At 42.6% G+C, this 20,537-nt stretch overlaps 1 protein-coding gene across 4 annotated transcripts in view; it reads left to right on the top strand.

Moving 5' to 3' along the window:
• LOC121323010 (pre-mRNA 3' end processing protein WDR33-like) overlaps positions 1-20,292 on the top strand; it is a 62,486-nt gene extending 42,194 nt beyond the window's left edge. For 2 of the 4 annotated variants that reach the window (XM_041263719.1, XM_041263720.1), the window contains exons 9-23: positions 174-328; positions 624-702; positions 1,895-2,005; positions 2,096-2,190; positions 3,853-3,939; positions 4,059-4,198; positions 4,899-5,051; positions 5,522-6,352; positions 6,610-6,682; positions 12,949-13,321; positions 15,383-15,499; positions 16,441-16,586; positions 17,645-17,740; positions 17,839-18,045; positions 18,457-20,292. In XM_041263719.1, the coding sequence (XP_041119653.1) occupies positions 174-328; positions 624-702; positions 1,895-2,005; positions 2,096-2,190; positions 3,853-3,939; positions 4,059-4,198; positions 4,899-5,051; positions 5,522-6,352; positions 6,610-6,682; positions 12,949-13,321; positions 15,383-15,499; positions 16,441-16,586; positions 17,645-17,740; positions 17,839-18,045; positions 18,457-18,674 (2,881 nt within the window). In that variant the 3' untranslated portion in view covers positions 18,675-20,292. Of the gene's footprint in view, positions 1-173; positions 329-623; positions 703-1,894; positions 2,006-2,095; positions 2,191-3,852; positions 3,940-4,058; positions 4,199-4,898; positions 5,052-5,521; positions 6,353-6,609; positions 6,683-9,217; positions 9,427-12,948; positions 13,322-15,382; positions 15,500-16,440; positions 16,587-17,644; positions 17,741-17,838; positions 18,046-18,456 lie in introns of those variants that run through there. The other 2 variants (XM_041263721.1, XM_041263722.1) reach the window with 2 other exon arrangements.
• The last annotated feature ends 245 nt before the right edge of the window (positions 20,293-20,537 follow it).

Below are 20,537 nucleotides of genomic sequence, written 5' to 3'. Positions count from 1 at the left end.
AAAAGTACTAACTCAGTCATACCAAGTTGTCATATTGTTTTTTTTTTTTTTTTGTCACTGTAAGCACTCATCATTACATTTTTAATTTGTGTTTATTCTGAAGGTTTTCAAGTTCTTCTGGACAGTTATAAAAGTGCATGTTGTCAGTGTCTCCGTCTTGTCCCATTTCACAGACACGCCCACAAGAACACAGTCATGGAGGTGAAGTGGAATCTGAATGGTAATTGGCTGCTCACTGCATCACGTGACCACCTGTGTAAGCTGTTTGACGTGCGCAACCTGAAGGAGGAGCTGCAGGTCTTCCGGGGGCACAAGAAGGAGGCTACAGGTCAGGGGGTGAGGGCAATGGGGTTGGCTCAAAACTATCTAATACATGGAAAGATTTAAATAGTAAAGAATTAATATGCTGACAATTGGAAGTATTTTTTTCATCACACTTAAAAAATAATTCAGTTAAGTTTCCTTCTAATTGTTTAAAAATCGTTTTTGGTTGTATTCATATTTACCAGTAATCTAACCAGTAATTTTTGTTTGACCGCATCATTGAGTCTTATACTGTGCCATGACTGTAACGAGTATCTTTTTCCCTTCCTGTTGCTGCTCCTCTGCATGGTGCATCCCAGCCGTGGCCTGGCACCCGGTACACGAGGGCCTCTTTGCCAGCGGAGGCTCTGATGGGTCCCTGCTCTTCTGGCACACTGGGTAATACCTCTCCCACCCTACCTTCACTAGTCACAAAGATACAACACGTGTCACACTTGCATTTATAGATATATCTAGAGAACTGCTGAAACATGGTAAGGAAACTTTTAGCACAAGTTACTGAGCATCAGAATCTGGGGGTTTACATTTTTGATGCACTTATAGTTTTATATGTACAGTGTGTGGATGTAGGTCATGGTGGTCATATTATTGCTCATAATGCCACTCCCAGACAATCAAAACAGCAGATTTCAAAACATTCCAGTACTTATTCGTATTTTTTCCTCAAGTGTCATCTTGGTAGACTACCAGCTGAAAAAATTCTAAATACAGGGTTATACATAATATGTACAGCTGACCCTGTATCTTTGCTTCACAGTCCTCTTGCTCACCCAATGTTCTCATATACCTAAAAGACAGGCCCGGTAAAGGCACTCCGCGTGGAGTGCAGGATGCGCCCTATAGCCTGAAGGTTGCCGTTTCGAGTCCAGGCTTCCACTGCTAATCGTGAATGGGAGTTCCCAGGGGGTGGCGCACAATTGGCCGAGCACCACCTAGGTGGGGCGGGCTTAGGTCGGCCAGGGTGTCCTTGGCTCACCACGCACCAGCGACCCCTGTAAACTGGCTGGGCACCTGCGGGCCTGCCTGTAAGTTGCCCAGAGCTGCGTGGTCCTCCGACTCTAGCTCTGAGGCGGCTGCATAGCGGGCCTACAGAGTGAAAAGAAGCAGACGGCTGACGGCACACGTTTCGGAGGACTCGTGTGTCATCTTCGTCTCTCCTGAGTCAGCACGGGGGGTGGCAGTGGTGAGCCGGGTTGAAATAAAAAAAAAATAATAATTGGGCTTTCTAAATTGGGGAGAAAAAAGAATTGTCGATTCCAGATTTATTTATTTATTAAAGACTGTACATAATAGCTTAAATTACCAATGTTTGCATTTGCATTTCACAGTCATAGCACAGGATTTGTATGTGACTAAGGTGCTCTTTCTCACTCTAAGCAGTAATTGTTGGGAAATGAGTGGATACTACAACGTCAAAGTGTGCGTCTATGCAATCCAGAACAGATCTGTCTCTTGTGTTTTATTTGTATTGGGTAAAAAATGTTAGATACAGGATTCTCCAAAAAAAGTCATGAACTTCTCCCTGCTAATGGTATGTGAGATTGACAGGTCATTATGTGTTGTATTGCAGTGTTGAAAAGGAGGTGGGGGGCATGGAGATGGCCCATGAAGGGATGATTTGGAGCTTAGCCTGGCACCCACTGGGTCACATCCTTTGTTCTGGATCCAACGACCACACTAGGTAGGTACACATCCCTGAACATGGGGTCAGTGAGCTAGGAGCGGTGCTGCATCTGTTTTGTTTTTACACCACGTCTCTCTTGTTTGCCAGTAAATTCTGGACTAGAAATCGCCCCGGGGATAAGATGAGGGACAGATATAACCTGAACCTCTTATCGGGAATGTCAGAAGACGGGGTGGAGTATGGTAAGTCCAGAAGTGCTCTTCTCTGTAATAGAAACTAAACTAGTCCATGTGTGCTGCATACTGATAGCCTGGAACTACTCAGTGTGGTACTGTGGTTCATAAACCTAATGGTAATGAAACTAAAACCCAGCTCTTGGTGGTTGACCAGGGTTTTGTTTTATTAACCAGGACCTGATGCCAATTTTTCAAAATCTTAGTAATCTAGATTATATTGTGAAATTGGATTTTTCAAAACATCAACGTGCGATTGAGATTACTGTGGTCTGGATTTCGCTTTGTAATCCAATCACCCTTTTAATCACAATTTTAAATGCTATAATTTCAGAATTTTTAAAGAGCTGATCAGGGTTACTTTTATACAAAATATCAGGATAATTTTTATCCTACTGCGGTGGATTTCACTTTGAAATAATCATAGGACATGGATATTTAGTTTTGAATTTTAATAGAAAACACAAACTATATATCCAGACAGAGTATAATAATACACGTTTCACATATTTATTTAAGTTTTGTATCCATGCTGGCAAATTAACAATGTGTCTGATTTTTAAGTAAAAAAACACAATTAGTGGTATAGCTTATATAATAAAATAATAATAATTTAAGCGTGCATGTGTGTGCTGTGTAGAAATAAAGATGTGCAGTTCTTTACAATGGCATCCCTCACTGCCCATCCAGTAAGTCCATCTTGTTGTGGTTCTGCTAAAGGGGCATCATGGTGTCCTACCTGAGGCTCTGGCAGGTCAGCGCTCAAATGCTTGCCTTCAATGTCTGGTACGTTGCTTTTGATAGCGATATTATGCAAAACAATGCAGGCTAGAATTATGCTCCGTGCTCATAGCAGTTCCATATGCAGGTATTTCAGACAAGTAAATTGGCTCTTAAGCACCACGTTGATGCATTCTATTATGCATCTTTTAGCATGAGTATTGTTGAAATACTCCAGTGCCACTGTAGTGTGATTGGCATAAAGTGTCATTAGACAGGATGAATTGTAGGCTGTTTTTTGTTTATTTTTCTTCTATAAAACATAAGAAATAAACCGGTGTATTAATACTCAGAATTGTCATGGTCTTATTTCTTTGTTGGGCTATGTAATAAATAATGGCCTATTTGGGCTATTAGCTATTAAGAACTACATCAAAAAATGGATTTCGTAATCGTGATTATTTATAATCTGGATAAATTTAATCCAGCAGTAACATTTTCTGAAAAACTGGAACTAAACCATTCATATAATCCTGATGACAAAATATAGGATTACAAAATCCAGATAATTTTGAACCGGATTACAGATTTTGAAAAAATCTGTAATCCTGGTAATTATTTTAAATCTGGAGTACTTTCTATTGCCTATTAAAAAATAAAGGTACTCGCTGCCTCTGAGACTTTGTCTGTAGTAGTTTTTAAACATCCCACCAGTGCAGTATTTAAAGTGGTAATATCGCATGAACCATTTGAGATCTTCATATTTTTAATGTTATGATGTTTAGTGGCTCTTTTAATAACGTGGAGTAAGAACATAAGAACCTCTCTGACTTTTTCATATTAATTAATGGAGAATCATTTACTTATGTTAATTACAGTTACAATGTATTACACACAGAACTGAAGTGTTTATGCTCCAGTCTTTCATCCCCTACTCTCTTTTACCTATAGATGACATTGAGCCCAACAGTATGGCTGCCATCCCAGGAATGGGGATCCCAGAGCAGTTGAAGATAGCCATGGAACAAGAGCAGACTGGTAAGAAACCCATCAGGATGGACATTGAGTTGGGTATTGGAGCGGGATAGCTTTGAGTTGCTTTTCGGCTGGCTCTACAGTCAGCTACCGGAGGTCTTTGATAAGCTGTGTGTCTGCAGGTAAGGAGGAGCTGGATGAAATGGAGATGACGATACCCGGTCTGGACTGGGGGGTAGAGGAGATGATGCTGAAGGATCTGAAGAAAGTTCCTCAGAAGAAAGTGCCCTACGCTAAGCCCATCCCAGCGCAGTTCCAACAGGTAACGCCAAACGTGCTGTCTGCACTCCCAGCTTGACCCCTGCATAAACACACATCCACCACTGAATATCTTTGGACATCTTCCTTTAATTGGTATTTCGTTGTTCACCTATGCCTTTTTTGATGTTTGAAATTGTGTTGTGTGAGTGGGTCTGGCTTCTTTTGATCGAATATTGAGTTATCGAATTCTTTATCTGTCTTTGAGCTTATCTGGGAAATTGCCTAGGACTGAAAACACTTCCATTCAAATCATGTGAGAAAATGGCCTTTCAACTTGGCAACCTACTCACGCTCTCTAGGGGAATCGGTTGGGCCAGCAGAGTTGAAAGATCACATGGTTTGAATGTTCACGGCTAGGCAGTTAATTCTCCAGTCAATCTCAAAGGTAGTTCAAAGCCAGTAAAGCTGGATATCGAGAGAAATGCTAACTGTGTATTGGAGCATCAGAATCCAGAGCTCATGATGATGGCAAACATCTTAAGATGACATTTGAAGCTTTTTGCTTTTAATAAATGTACTTGTTACTTAGTTAATGTTTAAATGCAAAAGAGCTTAGGATTGTAATGGACTGAGATGTTATAGCTGTCTACTGGAAGTACCACATCCAGATTGGCTGTTTAATATTAGGTGCATATCTGTGTGACACATTTTGTCTGCCTGCCTGTTCATATCTCTAAGCTCATCTTGCCTGTTTCCTGTAGGCCTGGGCAGAGAACAAGGTGCCAGCGTTGCCCCCTGGAGAGGTCCCGAAAGAAAGGAAAGACGAGAAGAAGGTAGACATGAAAAAGAAAACGCAAGCAGAGATTGAGCAAGAAATGGCAGCCCTACAGTACACCAACCCGCTACTCTTAGAGGTAGTGGCATTCACAGCTGAGCAATGCATGATGCTTGAGGGAGGTGTGCATGGAACCTCAGAGCCTGCTTTCCCAGTCTTGTAATGGGGGGAAACGTGACATGCTACTAGCAACGCTAGTCTCGGCAATAGGCGAAAGTAATAATACAGTGATAGATTCTCATCAAGGGAGTAAGCTGAATGCTCAAAAGCACCTCTTCTGGAAAATCATTTTTGCTGCTGTAGTCTGCAGTTTGTACCTAAAATATATGCTCTTTTAAAATGGCTGTAGAAAGTTATCGGGACCAACTTTATTCTGAAGGCAATTACTGTTAAAACAGGTAGGCTCCTACAAAAGATGTCAGTTACTTTTCATATCTATAACATATTCAGTCTTTTGAGAATCAGTTGTTATTTAACACACCAAAAACATACAAGAATGACTTGCTTATTTACTTGCTTCTCTCTCTCTTTCTCTCTCTGTCTCTCCAGCAAATGAAGATTGAACGGATGGCACAAAAGCAATCTGAGCAGGGCCCCCCCACCCTGCAGGGTGCCATGCCTTCATTCCCAGGCCAAGGGCCCATGCCCACTCCTCTACAAGGTTTCCAGCCATCGCTCCCTCCTCAGCAGATGCCCCCCAACATGCCTATGGGTCCCACTGGCCCACAGGGACCTTTCATTCCTCAGGGACAAATGGGCCCTCCCGGACCCCAGCACCACCAGGGCCCCCCAGGTCCACAGGGCTTCATGGGGCCCCAGGACATGCATGGACCCCAGGGTATGCAGAGGCACCCAGGCCCTCAAGGGCACATGGGGCATCAGGGGCCACCAGGGATGCCTGGCAAGGGGATGCATGGGCCTCCTGGAATGCCCCCTGGACCGAGAGGGATGCCTGGACCACCTCCGGGGGGAATGCAGGGACCTCCAGGAGGCATGATGGGTCCCCCACCCCGTGGAATGGGGCCTCAAAACAATCAGGGACCCCATCCCCAAGGAGGCATGATGGGCCCCCAGGACATGAGAATGCCTCTGACACAGGGAGGCATGATGGGCCACCCTTCACCACAGGACATGAGAGGCCACCCAGGGCCACCCATGCAAGGGGCAATGATAGGGCCTCCTCCTATTGGGCCACAGGGACAGCAAAACCCCCCCAGGGTACCCCAAGGCCTGCACGGACACAACAACATGCAGGGTCCTGGGCACATGCCGGGGCAGGGAAACATGCAAGGACCTGGCACCATGCAGGGGCCACCCCCGTTTATGCAGCAAGGCAAGCCACCCCTGTTGGGTGAAGGGCCCAGGCCACCGTTCAACCAGGTAAGTGCTGCTATCTTCTGAGCATTTGTGAACATTAAGGGTTGTCCCTCAAGAAAGCAACATTCTGGTACAGTTTGATGGCTGTGACACTTCCTTTTTTTTCACAGAACTGCATTTAAATGTATTTCTTTATTTGGGTGTCACATTAGGCAGTAAAATAAAGCACAGATTACAAAAAAGATTAGCAAAGCTGTGACCTTTTTAAATGTTGTTTCTAAAAATGAAATGTTCAATTGAAGTCTGTGTGCATTCTACAGGGGGGACAGAATCAAGGGCCGCCTCCATTGATGTCTGGATTGGTGCAGCAGGGACCAGGTCCCAACAGCAAAGGTAACAGTCACTCCACTCCATTTGGCTTTGTAAAGTTTATTCAGAATATTATGTCTCCTGGAATATCAATTCCAATTCCTTCGAAGGAACTGGAATTGAAAAACAGGAATTGACCCCAAGCGGAACCATTAAAACATTTCTTCACACACAGCCTTACACTTGCCTTGTAGCACCCATGGGAATCCTACTTCAGGATGTGCATTTGTAAAGGGGACCCTGCATGTTATGGTGTCTTGTATGGAGGGAATAAGTGTAAAGGTATAAATTGTGGTGTCTGAAGGGTGGTGCACTTTGACAAAGGAAAAACTAAAAAGTTTTTTAAAGGTGTTTTCATTGGTGGTTTCTTTGCACAAGTGACTTTAATACAGATTTGACTGTAACATAAAAATGATGAGTGATCTGGGCTACAAACCGCTCCCAACTTCTCTGACATTCCAGTCTTTTTTGTAATATGTTTTTGCAGTAAGTTTCACACTCCCAGCCATTTATTATTGGGTAAATGGTTACTATTGTGTTCCAAAATGTAAAGTTCATTACGCAACTGGGTTTCGCAATCCAGACCAGTTGTGTTATCGGATAACAGCTTACTGTTGGGTACCACCAGAGTGTGATTTGTCACATTTCCAGTAGGGGGGATAAAATACAACACACAGTAGGCAAACCTGTAGTAAAGACTTCAATACGTCAGTCATGTGGCAACTGCCAAAAAAGTTATTGTCATTTACATGTTTTTGTATTTTTTTTATTATTATTCTCTAACTAAAAGTCAATAACAACGTACGCTTATAATTTTTATTTATTTATTTATTTTAAAGCACTCGGACATGTAATTGCACATAACTTCCTTGATAACTTACTCCTGTAGGAAGTGTATTTTTACCTCAAAAATAACTGAGCATGGAACGAACGAAGCGGCCCTGACTTGCAGTAAAACAGTTCATCCCACTCTGTAGTATTTGTTTCGTTACCAAATAACCACTGTAAACTTATCCAATCCCAGCAGAAACAACGGGCAGCTGTTCTTCTGATGTGGCTTCTGATAACTCATTTCTTTAAGAAGATTGTGTAAGGCTTGGGTATTAATTGTTGATGTGCAATAACGTGAGTTCAAAAGCCTTATTGGGATAGCACACATTAAGAGGTGTACAGAGGAAATGGGATAGTGTAGCTGTTTAGTCTTGCTGGCAGTTTCTCTCTCATTCTCACTTCCTGTGTTCCTTACATAAAGTGTCCCAATCAACATACGGGAACCCTAAATGTCAAAATGCAAACGTTCTTTAATTCAGACCTTTAATTTTAAAGGTGTAACCAATACAAATGACTTCTTTTCTGTCCAACAATTAATTTTTTTTTTTATTTTATTTATCTGCTGTTGATTCTCTTCATTTTTGTAACTTTACTGTTTTTTAAAAGATTCAATGCTGATCTATTTTTTTAGCAGGAAAGGTCGTAAATTTACAGTATAATCGTAAGTCTCAAAAAAATACTCGCTTCTAAATCTTTTGTAGTCATTTTTGTATTATTTTAGTATAAATACATGTTAATTTGGATTCATATGTTGTTTTTTTCTGACTTTATGTGAACGAAAACACATTCGCCCGTTTTCTCATTGGAAATAGTGATTTTGAAATTTACCTGTCCTGGTCACAAAAGCAAAGTTTGTGGGGAATAATAGCCATTTTCTATACTTTTGAGGCATAAGCAATTAGGAAATAACACTTACTACCCAGGAACAACAAAAAAAAAATTGTTACACGGTGATATCATCTGTATAAAATACATTTTCCAGCAGAAAGGCGTAAGTGTGAAATCTGTTTTCCCTGCTGGGGATGAAAATTAAAAGTGCAGAACCTGAGGTACATAAAGCAGATCCAGAGAAATCCCCTCCATGTCAAATCACACCCTGGGTACTACAGTACAAACTAGGTGTTTGGTGGGTTGCAGGACTACTATTATGTTCCACAGTGTGAACCAGGTGTTTAGGAGGTTTCTGGGTTCTGCAATCTAATGGGTAACTCACTACTTTTGGGTTCCGTACTACAAACCAGGGTCCGTATTCAAACACCAGGGTTTTTTTTTTTTTCTAAAAAGATTGCTGTAGTAATTAAGGAGTTCCTACATCCAAGTTATGTAGAATTAGCCGTTTTTGTTTTTACTTTTACAAAACAAATGCTGTAGACTTTGTAAGTATGGCCTATGGTATTTTATCAGGTAACTGCCTACTGTTGGGTATCACTGATCACTGTGTAAACCAGGTGAAATATTGGGAAACTGTGTTCTATTGGAGATCATGAATTATTGGCATACCTTCCAATGTGTGGAAGCCCGTACTACACCAACGATCCGTGATTATTGTTTGGGCACAGGGTATCAGGTTTCACACTTAATCACAGGATACAAATCCCTAACAGAGTTTAATAGAGCATGGGGTTCTCTTGGGTATCGCTTTCCGTTATTGGGGCTCTGGTTATTCAAAGCAAGGGAATCAAGTGAAGAATAGGAGTGTGAACCTGCAGCTGTGTGTTTGATTGACAGGTGACGGGTTGCTAGGCCCCGCCCCTGGACCCTTGTTTGGGGTCCCTTGCCCCGCCCAGGGCGGGATGATGTTCCAGCCACACCAAGGAATGGGGAACAGTCGGCAGCCAGGGCCCAACAACATGGGGGGCTCTTCACCTATCCAGCAGCCCCCAGGACAGCCAGGTATCCAGTCAGGGACAGAGCAGGGATAGGGGGAAAACCCGATAAGCCTGGTTTACATGCTAGCGGTCCTCACCGCTTAGCTTCAGTCCAGAAAATGATTTTATGGCAGGTTGCACAGAATAAACACCATACACTATCTAGTCTCAGTGGTTGTGTCTGTGGTTCATACAATGAACAAAAATATAAACGCAGCATGTAAAGTGTTGGTCCCATGTTTCATGAGCTGAAATAAAAGATCCCAGAAATTTTCCATATGCACAAAAAGCTTATTTCTCTCAAATTTTGTGCACAAATTAGTTGATATCCCTGTTAGTGAGCATTTCTCCTTTGCCAAGATAATCCATCCACTTGTCAGGTGTGGCATATCAAGAAGCTGATTAAACAGCATGATCATCACACAGGTGCAGCTTGTGCTGAGGACAATAAAAGGCCACTCTAAAATGTGCAGTTTTGTCACACAACACAATGCCACAGATGTCTCAAGTTTTGAGGGAGCGTGCAATTGGCATGCTGACTGCAGGAATGTCCACCAGAGCTGTTGCCAGAGAATTAAATGTTCATTTATCTACCATAAGCCGCCTCCAACGTCATTTTAGAGAATTTGGCAGTACGTCCAACCTGCCTCACAACCGCAGACCACGTGTAACCACGCCAGCCCAGGACTTCCACATCCAGCTTCTTCACCTGCGGGGTCATCTGAGACCAGCCACCCGGACAGCTGATGAAATTGTGCATTTGCACAACCGAAGAATTTCTGCACAAACTGTCATCCTCACCAAGGTCTTGACCTGACTGCAGTTTGGTGTCGTCACTGACTTCAGTGGGCAAATGCTCACCTTCGATGGCCACTGGCACACTGGAGAAGTGTGCTCTTCACGGATGAATCCTGGTTTCAACTCTACCAGGCAGATGGCAGACAGCGTGTATGGCGTTGTGTGGGCGAGCGGTTTGCTGATGTCAATGTTGTGAACAGAGTGCCCCAGGGTCACGGTGGGGTTATGGTATGGGCAGGCATAAGCTACGGACAATGAGCACAATTGTATTTTATCGATGGCAAATTGAATGCACAGAGATACCATGACGAGATCCTGAGGCCCATTGTCGTGCCATTCATCCGCCGCCATCACCTCATGTTTCAGCATGATAATGCACGGCCCCATGTCGCAAGGATCTGTACACAATTCCTGGAAGCTGAAAATGTCCCAGTTCTTCCATGGCCTGCATACTCACCAGACATGTCACCCATTGAGCATGTTTTGGGATCCTCTGGATCGACGTGTACCAGCATGTTCCAGTTCCCGCCAATATCCAGCAACTTCGCACAGCCATTGAAGAGGAGTGGGACAACATTCCACAGGCCACAATCAACAGCCTGATCAACTCTATGCGACGGAGATGTGTTGCGCTGCAGGAGGCAAATGGTGGTCACACCAGATACTGACTGGTTTTCTGATCCACTCTCCTACCTGTCACTAACAGATGCATATCTCTATTCCCAGTCATGTGAAATCCATAGATTAGGGCCTAATGAATTTATTTCAAATGAATGATTTCCTTATATGAACTGTTACTCAGTAAAATCTTTGAAATTGTTGCATGTTGGGTTTTATATTTTTGTTCAGTGTATTTTAAATGGATGGAAAACCTGGGCTGCTGTTTTCTCTTGAGAATCAGGGATAGATGATTGGTGCATTCAGTTTGTGGTACAGAGAAGCGTACTGAATATCGACCTCAAGCTCATGGCAGGTGTGCTGCCGGGGGGAATGTAAAGCAGTGCTCCAGTCAGCACAGGTCATACGCTGGGATGCAAGTAATGGATTTTTATGGTGTGTCCTGTTAGCTAACTGACATTCATTGGTGCGGAACTGTTTTGTAATCAGCCTTAAATCTTTTTGTTCATAAATTGATATCTCTTGAATATAGACGTGTCCTGAATTGAAAATGTTAAGGTACTGTATATTTAGGGCTTCTGTTTTTCGGTGTTTATTTTTAGCTATTTAAGTTATATAGATATCCTGAAATGCTTTTTATATACTGTATGAAATTATTGATTTTGGTTACTTTCCAACATTCTTGGCCATCTTATTTGTCACAATATGTGTAGTAACTCGACAGTACTTGCACACTTCTACCTTTTTTACTTTGCTGTCTTCCACAACGAAATCCTTATTGTCACAGGCATATTCTTCTGGGGTTTTTGTGTGTCTAGGCATTTAACATTTCGCCACAATTTGCAATTCTGTTTTAAATCCCACGAGCATGTAAATCCTCCCTGTCTAACTGTAATATAGCTTTAAATCCTGCGAGTGAAAACAGTGCTCTGCATTAAATTGTAATCTCGTTTTAAATTTTGCAAGCACGTACAATGCTCCCTGTCTGTGGAGCCTCCAATAGAAATGTGAGACTTTGCTGCCACTCAGTAGTTGGGGCGGGTTTTATTCAGAAAGAATCAATACTACATACAAGTCAGGAAGGAAGGACACTGCATAACTAACTGCACTGGGAATTTTTTTAATTTTTTATTTTTTGTATTTACATTTTTCACTGGAAAGGGGTGAAGTGAAAGTGAATTGAGTAACCATTTCTAGTGTTTTCCCGGTGTTTGTTAGATATACATTGATTTACATTTTATTTGTATCGGGGGTTTTTATCGGTGTTTACCAGTTAGAACCGAAAATCGAAAGTCCTATGTATATTGTGTGTGGCCTACAACTGGTTTCCTTCAGAATAATTGCCAGGGAAAGTCTTTGACGACTATCTATTCAATCTCAAGAAAAGTACACACTCATGAATGTGACCTTTTTGTATAAAATAATGTGTGCCTCTGAATCTCACTGTCAGGTAAAGTAAAATCAAGTTATGCACTGGGCAGATGAAAACCGTAAGAAGTTAATGTGATACAGGTTCTTAACATTATCTTTGTATAAATATATATTGTATTACTGTGCCAAAGTGGAATCCTTAAGGAAACCCCCCACACATACAAGTACAGTGACTGAAAAATGTTTTCAACCACCCCTGCAGGCTTGTGGTGCTTGGGAGACTGGTTACCCTATTTTATCCCACTTAGACTGCTTGATTACTAAGTATTTTGGTATCCCTGGATAGATAATCACCCCCTCTTCAAAAAGCACTCTTTTGGACACCTGTTTTCTTAAATTATGATCAGTCAAGGGTTCAACCTACTGCAAATCCAGCCATCTCAAACACATGCCTGCAGAATCTGCATTGCCTAGCTGGAAAGCGTGGAAAGATCACTTGTGGCAACATCCATAATGTGGACAGTACATTACTGGACATGTCTTTACACGTACAAGAATGCAAAACCAAAGTTTCCAAACAAGCTATAAAATGTTGATCTATAAGTAAGAGTCAGAGCTTGCTTGGTATAGTGAAACAAAACATAAATATGTGTTTGGGTTGCTTTCCTGACGTGATGTTCTTCTGTAATAATCCAGTGTCTGTATCGGACAATTCAGTCATTGAGTTTAGTGTTTTCTATGTATTTAAGGACACTGTGACAGTGAAGGAATAGAATGCAGCTCCGATTCTTGTGTGTGTTTCAGGAGATTCTCGCGGCCCCCCAAACCACCACATGAGCGGTCCTCCGGATCGACGGGGCCCCGAAGGGGGTATGGGTCCAGACCAGGGTTCGGAAAGGGGAGCCTCTTATTGGGGGGAGTCCCGTGACGGCCGTCGAGGCCCAGCCCCTGAATTTGAGGGTCCGGATGAGCGGTTCCACCCGCAGGGAGGGGAGGGCTGGCGGCAGCAGCCCACGCAGCAGCCCCAGCGTGGACAGAACCAAGAATTCCGTGATGGGGATGGGCGGGGCCACCACAGAGGGGGCCCCCAGGGTGGCTGGGAGGGGCGACGGCACTCTGAAGAGAGGTTTCCACGTGACGGCGAGGATCCACGATACAGGGGCCGCAGAGAGGAAAGGTATGACAATAGAGCTGATTTACATACTGCTTCTAATGATCTCATGCAGGGGGCGAAACCCCCCACAACAGGGATACAGTGGAGGCAGTTGTATGTACAAGCATGTCACACCATTTTTCCATATTTCTGGAAAAGGTGAATGGTGAACTCCACACACAGAATGAATGCCCAGTGTCCATGTCGCTTGGGTCAGAAAAAAGCCCATCTCTTTCCCAGAGATCCTTTATATAATCCTTTTTTGATGTCAAGTAATGTCCCTCCTCACATTTTACCTGGATGGGCGGATCACCTGGTAGGTTCTCACCCCGCTGTGTCCAGATTCCTCAGGGAGGTTAACCACCTAAGGCCCCCAGTCCTTCCACAATGGAACCTCAGTCCAGTACTGAATAAACTCATGGGGCCACCGTTTGGACCCATGGCAACATGCAAACAAAAATTCCTCACATGGAAAACGGCATTCTTGATAGCAATAACATCAGCAAAAGAGTATGTGAAATACAGGCACTGGTCATTGATGCACCCTATTTCAAGGTCTTAATCCTATTTCTCAGACTTAATCCTCAATTTCTGCCAAAAGTTATGACACAGTTCCATCTAGATCAGCTCGTAACTCTTCCTGTTTTTTTTCCCCCAAAACTGCACAAATCAAAATCAGAGGCCAGACAGCACTTAATTGTCAGAAGAGCACTTGCTTTTGACATTCATAGAACCATCAACAAAAGACCATCAGGACAGCTTTCTGTAGCGTTCAATTCACAAAATCAAGGTAAACCTGTCTCCAAACAGACAATCTCCAGGTGGATTACATCTTGCATCAAGTTTTGTTTTGACCTGGACAAGAAACCGGTTCCAGGACAGGTAAAAGCACACTCAGTGAGAGGGGTAGCAACTACATGGGTACATTTAAAATCTGTCCCATTTCAAGACATTTGCAGTGCAGCCGTGTGGGCCTCCTCCGAGACCTCTCAGCCAACTTTTGCTCGCTCCGTATTATCTGTGGCTTCGGGCACTACTATCTAATCTACCACCCTTTATCTGCTTCCTATGGTAGGGTTCACTCTGTGTGTGGAGTTCATCATACAAGGTAAGAAGACCAAGATTACCTATAATATGGTTTCTTCGTAGTATGATGAACTTCACACACCTATATCCCACCCTCCTTCCCCCTTTCCTGTTTCACTTTGGGTAATTGGTTTGGAAATTTGGACAGAGATACTACAGGAAAGGGAGGCTTTAAAGAGGAGGGACATTACTTGGCACCAAAAAAGGATTATGTAAAGGATCTCTGGGAAAGAGATCGGCTTCTCTCCTGTCCCAAGTGACATGGAGACTGGGAGTTTACTCTGTGTGGAGTTCATCATACTACAATGAAACCATATTACAGGTAATCTTCATCTTATCCTTTTGCAAAGAAACTTGGTGTTAACATTATTTTGGGATATATGGAGATGACTCACTGTACATCCATCTGTCAATGTCACGTTTACCTCTTGAACACAAGAAGCTATTCCACATACTGTAAATCAGTAATGTTAATGTACAATGATACTAACAACTCATGTGTTTATTTAATGCCATATTGATCTTGAATAACACTTATTCAGTTGTCATTAAACTGTTCATTTCTTCTTCTGTACAATTCTGTACAAGCTGATAACACTAATTTACAATTTACAGCCATGGCAAGGGATGAAATACTTGTTGTTCAGTGAAAGTGGAAAACTTGTGGTTTTAGGCAATGCAGCCTTGTATCTACCTCATCTGGATTAGTGCTTATGAAAGGTTATGGACTAGGAGCACTCTCCAGTATTGTCAGTTCACAGGGTAGGACAGAGAGTGTAACTCTTTGAGCAGCTATCCTGTCAATTCAAAGACCATGCACTGTACAGCATGGGTGTCTCTGTAGTTCCAGACCAGGACAGTATTGGAGATCGAATCGACACTGCAGCTCCACAGAGCAGGTAGAGCAGTGATGGCTGCTACAAGGTCATCCAAGTTGAGTTGAGCTGAGGCTGTGAGTCTGGCCCAGCCCAGGTACTGTACTCTTTCCACTTTGTGCAGGTTTGATAATTATGAGGCACCCGATGAGGAGTTCGACCCACAGCAGCAGCGACCAAGAGAGCAGCAGAGGCCCGTGCGGCACAGCCAGGAGTTTGACCATGAGCAAGCTGATGAATCGTGAGTGATTCCTTCCTATGTCCTTAATGCTTTTGTTTCAGTCACATTTTTATACTCTTGACAGTAAGACATGGTCTGTTTTGGACCTCAAGATATACTTCATATCGTCTACGTTTTTTAATATTTCATGTTGTGCCTGTTTGATAGTATACTGTATTGTGTTATCTGTCAATGTTATCTATTGGTGTTTCTGCACGCGTCATTATTTACAGTGAATTCACACAGGGGCCAGAATTACAATGGCAAACCCCTAGTGATTATTTCTAAAACCAGGTCACTTCAGAAATGTATCATTAAAGAGTGGTTCATACTTTTATCACATGACACATCAATAAGGGCGACTTCTAGTCTCTCGTCGTGCGATTCCGAGGGAGACTCTCAACTGCTGGTCAGTCTCACCACTGTCATTCAGCCTTACAGGTAGTAAGTAAGCCTGATTCATGATTATCTAAGCAGAAACCACAATAAACAATGACATAATAGGACATTAAACTGGTAAGGAATGTTCTGAAAATCTTGATGTTATAAAGGCTGTTTCAACAAGCTTTTTCTATTGATGCATTTGGAATCTCGGTTTAACCTGAAGAAACCTCTAAAATTCAGTTTTGAGCAACTTCATATGCAGCTTTAGTAGTAAAAAAAAAAAAAAAAAGGTATAAATATTTGGGGAAAAAAAAGAGGTACCCTCAATTTGAGTGGAAAAGAAAGCTAAATTGCTTTATCAAAAGCTAAAATCTGGAAAGCCATTGATCAGTTTTTTAACATTGGTGGCAATGTGACATTGGTACTCATTTAAAAATTAAATCATTTAGGCAATATAGCATGATATATGGACCTGATCTGTGCATTTACTAAATATTTGACTAGGAGTTTGATTTAAAAACCGATTCTAATGTGAAATCCAGGTCTGATGTGAGTAAAGCAGGCCTGTTTCCCGGCAGGTTCCACAGAGGGGGAGCCTCTCGACAGGAGGGTCGAGGTGGACGGGGCTACTCGGACGAGTTTGTTGGCAAGGATTTTGAGGAGGAGAAAGGAAGGGGTTGGGATACTGGAGGAAGAGGGCGTGGCCGCGGAACACAAAGAGGAGGTGAGAGAGGGCAGCATACGCCTTCAAGACAGATTCAGTCATAAGAAAATGTACTAACTTGCTAGGAGCTGATTGATCTCAAAACTTTGTCAAGATGGGTCTTAAAGGATCCAAGTAATTCTGCCTCAACAGTATGACGAGGTATCCCATTCCATAACCTCACCACTCTGTGTGAAGTGGTGTTTCCTTCCCTCTGTCCTACGTCGATCTCTGCTTCATTTCCAACTGTCCACTTTTCTTGGATTCTGTGCTACACTTGAAATCAGAGAGGGTATTCGTGACGGTAATTTCATTATCCTAATTATTCCTGTAAAATTGTCAATCTGACCGTCCAGAAACCTCCAGAAACTAAAATGCCACCCCTGTACCTTTTAAAATATAGTGTTTTTATATTGTGTCTCTAAGTACATGAAATGGGGCTGCTTGTTGTATTTTCTAAGCATCGCACACATGAGGTTATTGCAGGTTGTTCAGGTAACACATTGGTTACATAAAGATTAAATGAGCAAGGAAAACATCCTGTTCAGTTTGTTTTAGGTTAATAATAAACACATTATTTACTGTATAAAATAAAACAATGTTATATTTGTGTAGTCAGACAAAACAAAATGTCAGGTTGTTAAGGGAACGCTCACCTGTTGGTATAGCGAGGGGATAAAAAGATGCCTTTGACATGATGTAATGTAAATAAACTAATAAACTCGGTGTTGATGTCGTAAAGGTGTGCTACAGGGCTATCTCCAGCAGCCTAAATAAATCCTCAGCAGGAATTACTATCTACCGAGGTTGTTACAACAAAACTGGAACATGTACTTTAGAGACCAGAAGTAAACTAAACTTTATTTCACAATAAAGCTGTTAATTTGTCATGGCTATTGGTAGATTGATGAAACCGTGGTTTGCTAAATAGTTGAATTTAATGTTTGTGAGGGTGGGAAGAAACCCACTGACTAGTAAGGTTTTCTTTTTTCTGACTGCTGGCTGGCAGCACTGTTGATGGTTACTTAGTGATATATTGTAACTATATTAGCTGATAGTGGGCGACTCTTTCTTTGCAGGAGGGCGGAAGGGTCTACTTCCTACTCCAGATGAGTTCCCGCCTCATTTCGAAGGGGGGCGCAAACCTGAATCCTGGGAAGGAGCACGAGATCAGGGTAAGAGTAAGCAAGCTTTCATTCTCACATGTGAAATGTGTAACCCTGTCTTAGTATCACATCCGAGGAGTGACCGAGTTTTCTGATCCTGTTTGTAGGCAATGAGCACTTCCGGGATGGCTTGCGCCCAGAGCACTCTGCCCGGGACAGCGCCTCCCCTGCCAGCAGGGAGCGCTCCTCCTCTCTGCAGGGCATGGACATGGCTTCCCTCCCTCCTCGCAAGAGACCCTGGCACGACGGGCCCGGGACAGCAGACCCCAGGGAACGAGATTCCCCAGGAGGGGCTCCTGAGGAGAGGCCTGCAGGTAAGCCAGGGAGCAATACAGGACTGTGCTAAAGGAGCCAGGAAGTGCAGTTGCTGGCAACCGCAGCTGTGATTAATGTTACATTTTACAACATTAGTAAAAAAAAATGTTTTAATTGCAAACAGTTTTAAAATATAGTGCACAAGTAGCAAAGTGTTACAGAACAGTTGCGTTCACACATTGACACTAGATAAAATGTAATTTGGTGGCCAGTGTATTTATCTGATGTGCAAGACTGATTTTTAAATTAAGCCTGGCAATTACTCCATCTTCTATAATGAGTCTGATTAGCTTGGCAGCCACAGTGGTTATATGGTGCTAGAGTAAAGCAAGTGCAGACATCAGTGTGTGTTTCAGTACTGTGTGTGTGTGCACATCTCCCCCTTCTAAAGCAATTCTCCTGTGTTGCAGTTCGAGGAGGCGGCTCTTCCCAGCGCAACATGAAGCGGTCGAGTTCTCAGGACGGGGAACACCACCGTGAGGAGGCTGGCTATACCCGCGGGGGAGGAGGCCGGGGTGGGTCTGGCTGGGGGAGAGGAGGAGGAGGAGGAGGAGGGAACATGAACAGCTCCAGCCAACCACGACGAGGTCCGTCACGTGGATCTTCGAGAGGGGCGCGAGGCCGGTAGGGCCACGAGAACTGGGACAATGTTTCACCTCAACACCATTGAGAGGACACACGAGTCTGAACTGGAAACCATGCCACTGGGGACTGGGCTGGGTGGGGAACCAGCATGTTTCTGGAATATGGTACTGGTGCTGGGACACCTGAGGGGAGCTGGTCTGTGGCAGCCTCTCCCCTATAGACGTGCACACACTCGGGCAGCTCACACAGGTATGCAGGGGTGTACTCTGTGTGGGGGTACATCACGACTGGAACCAAGCTGTCACTTCTTCATTCATGTAGAATCTCTTTGCATCTGCTCATGTAATATATAGTTCTGTGTGCGGCGAATACCTTTTTCTGTATCCATCTCTCTTGTATTTAGTTCTATATTTTGTTCTAATCTTGCACTGGTTATTATAAAAGTGGGTACACACATAGCTATCTTTATCCTGCTAGTTGTCTTGTTCAATTGCACCTCCAGTCTTTTTTTTTTTTTTTTATGTTCTTGCAGCAAACCTCCCCCAGTCCTGACTACAGTCTTTCTTCCAGAGTCTGTCACAGTGAAAATACATTCAGGTTTCAGTCACTAGCATACTAAGCACATTGGCGTTCAAGAACGCACTCAAAACTGATTCACAGACGCGTCATATTTTTATATTTAGATCTGTGGTAAAATTATATTGTACTGCAAAATAAGCCGTGCTGAATACATTACTCAAATAAAGGTCTGTGTGCTAGCTCCTCTCTGCCTCTTACGAGCTGAGCCAAAAGCCATTCTGAGCCAATTCTGAGACCCAGTTCCTATTGACATTTATTAATGAGCTCCTGAAGAGACAGAAGGAGTGGGTGACAAAATGACAAGAATCCTAATATACTTGCTTTATTTATCCTAAAGTTTGAATAAAGCAAGTCAGGATTTTCTGAGAATTTTTTTTTTTTTTTTTTGTTGTACCAAACAGTATTAAGGCATCTATAAAGCAAATGTCACTTATAGTAGCTAACACACTGTTTGGCATTATGAAAGTAAGTATGCCTTTTTTGACTTGCCTGTTATTTTACCGGTCATCTCCCTAACATCTTGCCAGAAGACAAGCAAAATATAAAATGTAAAAAAAAAAAAAAAAAAAAAAAAAAAAAAAAAATTGAGAAGAAAATGATATCTCCGATGTGAAATTCCAACAGCTCTGCAGCATAAGCTGCTCTTTGTGTCTTTTGTTATAATGGTTTGTAAAGGACGTTGCAAGCAGGGCAAGTTAGTACCACTCTGTACTCCCCAAAGAAATTTTAGTTGGAATAATATTAATGCTATATGTATGTTAGTTCATCTCTGGGAGAGTGCCCCCTGCCTGAAGGATGGTGGGGTTTCATTTCTGTTCCCTCCCCCCAAGAACTTGTTTTTCTTATGTTGATTTTTTAAAAGAAACTAATCATATTGGACTCTGAAACATTGCCACATGCCCTCCGTGTTGTGACGGGCAGGTTCTTTATGCCCTCCTTGTGTGAACGGGCAGGTTCTTTATGCCCTCCGTGTGTGGACAGGCAGGTTCTCTGTGTATGTACAGTTTGTCAAAAGATTGTCACATTGTTTTGTTCATTTTTTTGTATGAAACTACAATAGAATTTGTGCAAAATTTACCAAACCCCCCTCGTGACTCCTTGCCTCTTTTTCTGTATCACTGTGTTGGAGAGGGCCTGATTCTGCATCAGAATTATATTTTACATTTCATATGAATTTTTTTAATTGGCTTTTTAAGAATCATTTTATAAATGTGTGTTTTGTTTTGTTTTTTTCTGTTTTCAGGTCAAACAGTTCAATACATAGAACTTGAATTTGTCAGTGTTTAATAATGTCCAGAATACCTTAATTAATAACTCATGTTTTAAA

The sequence above is a fragment of the Polyodon spathula genome, chromosome 11 (genome assembly GCF_017654505.1).
Source record: "Polyodon spathula isolate WHYD16114869_AA chromosome 11, ASM1765450v1, whole genome shotgun sequence".
Taxonomy (NCBI): Eukaryota; Metazoa; Chordata; class Actinopteri; order Acipenseriformes; family Polyodontidae; genus Polyodon; species Polyodon spathula.
Note: the sequence above shows the minus strand (reverse complement) of the source record. Positions and strands in the feature narration are given on the sequence as shown.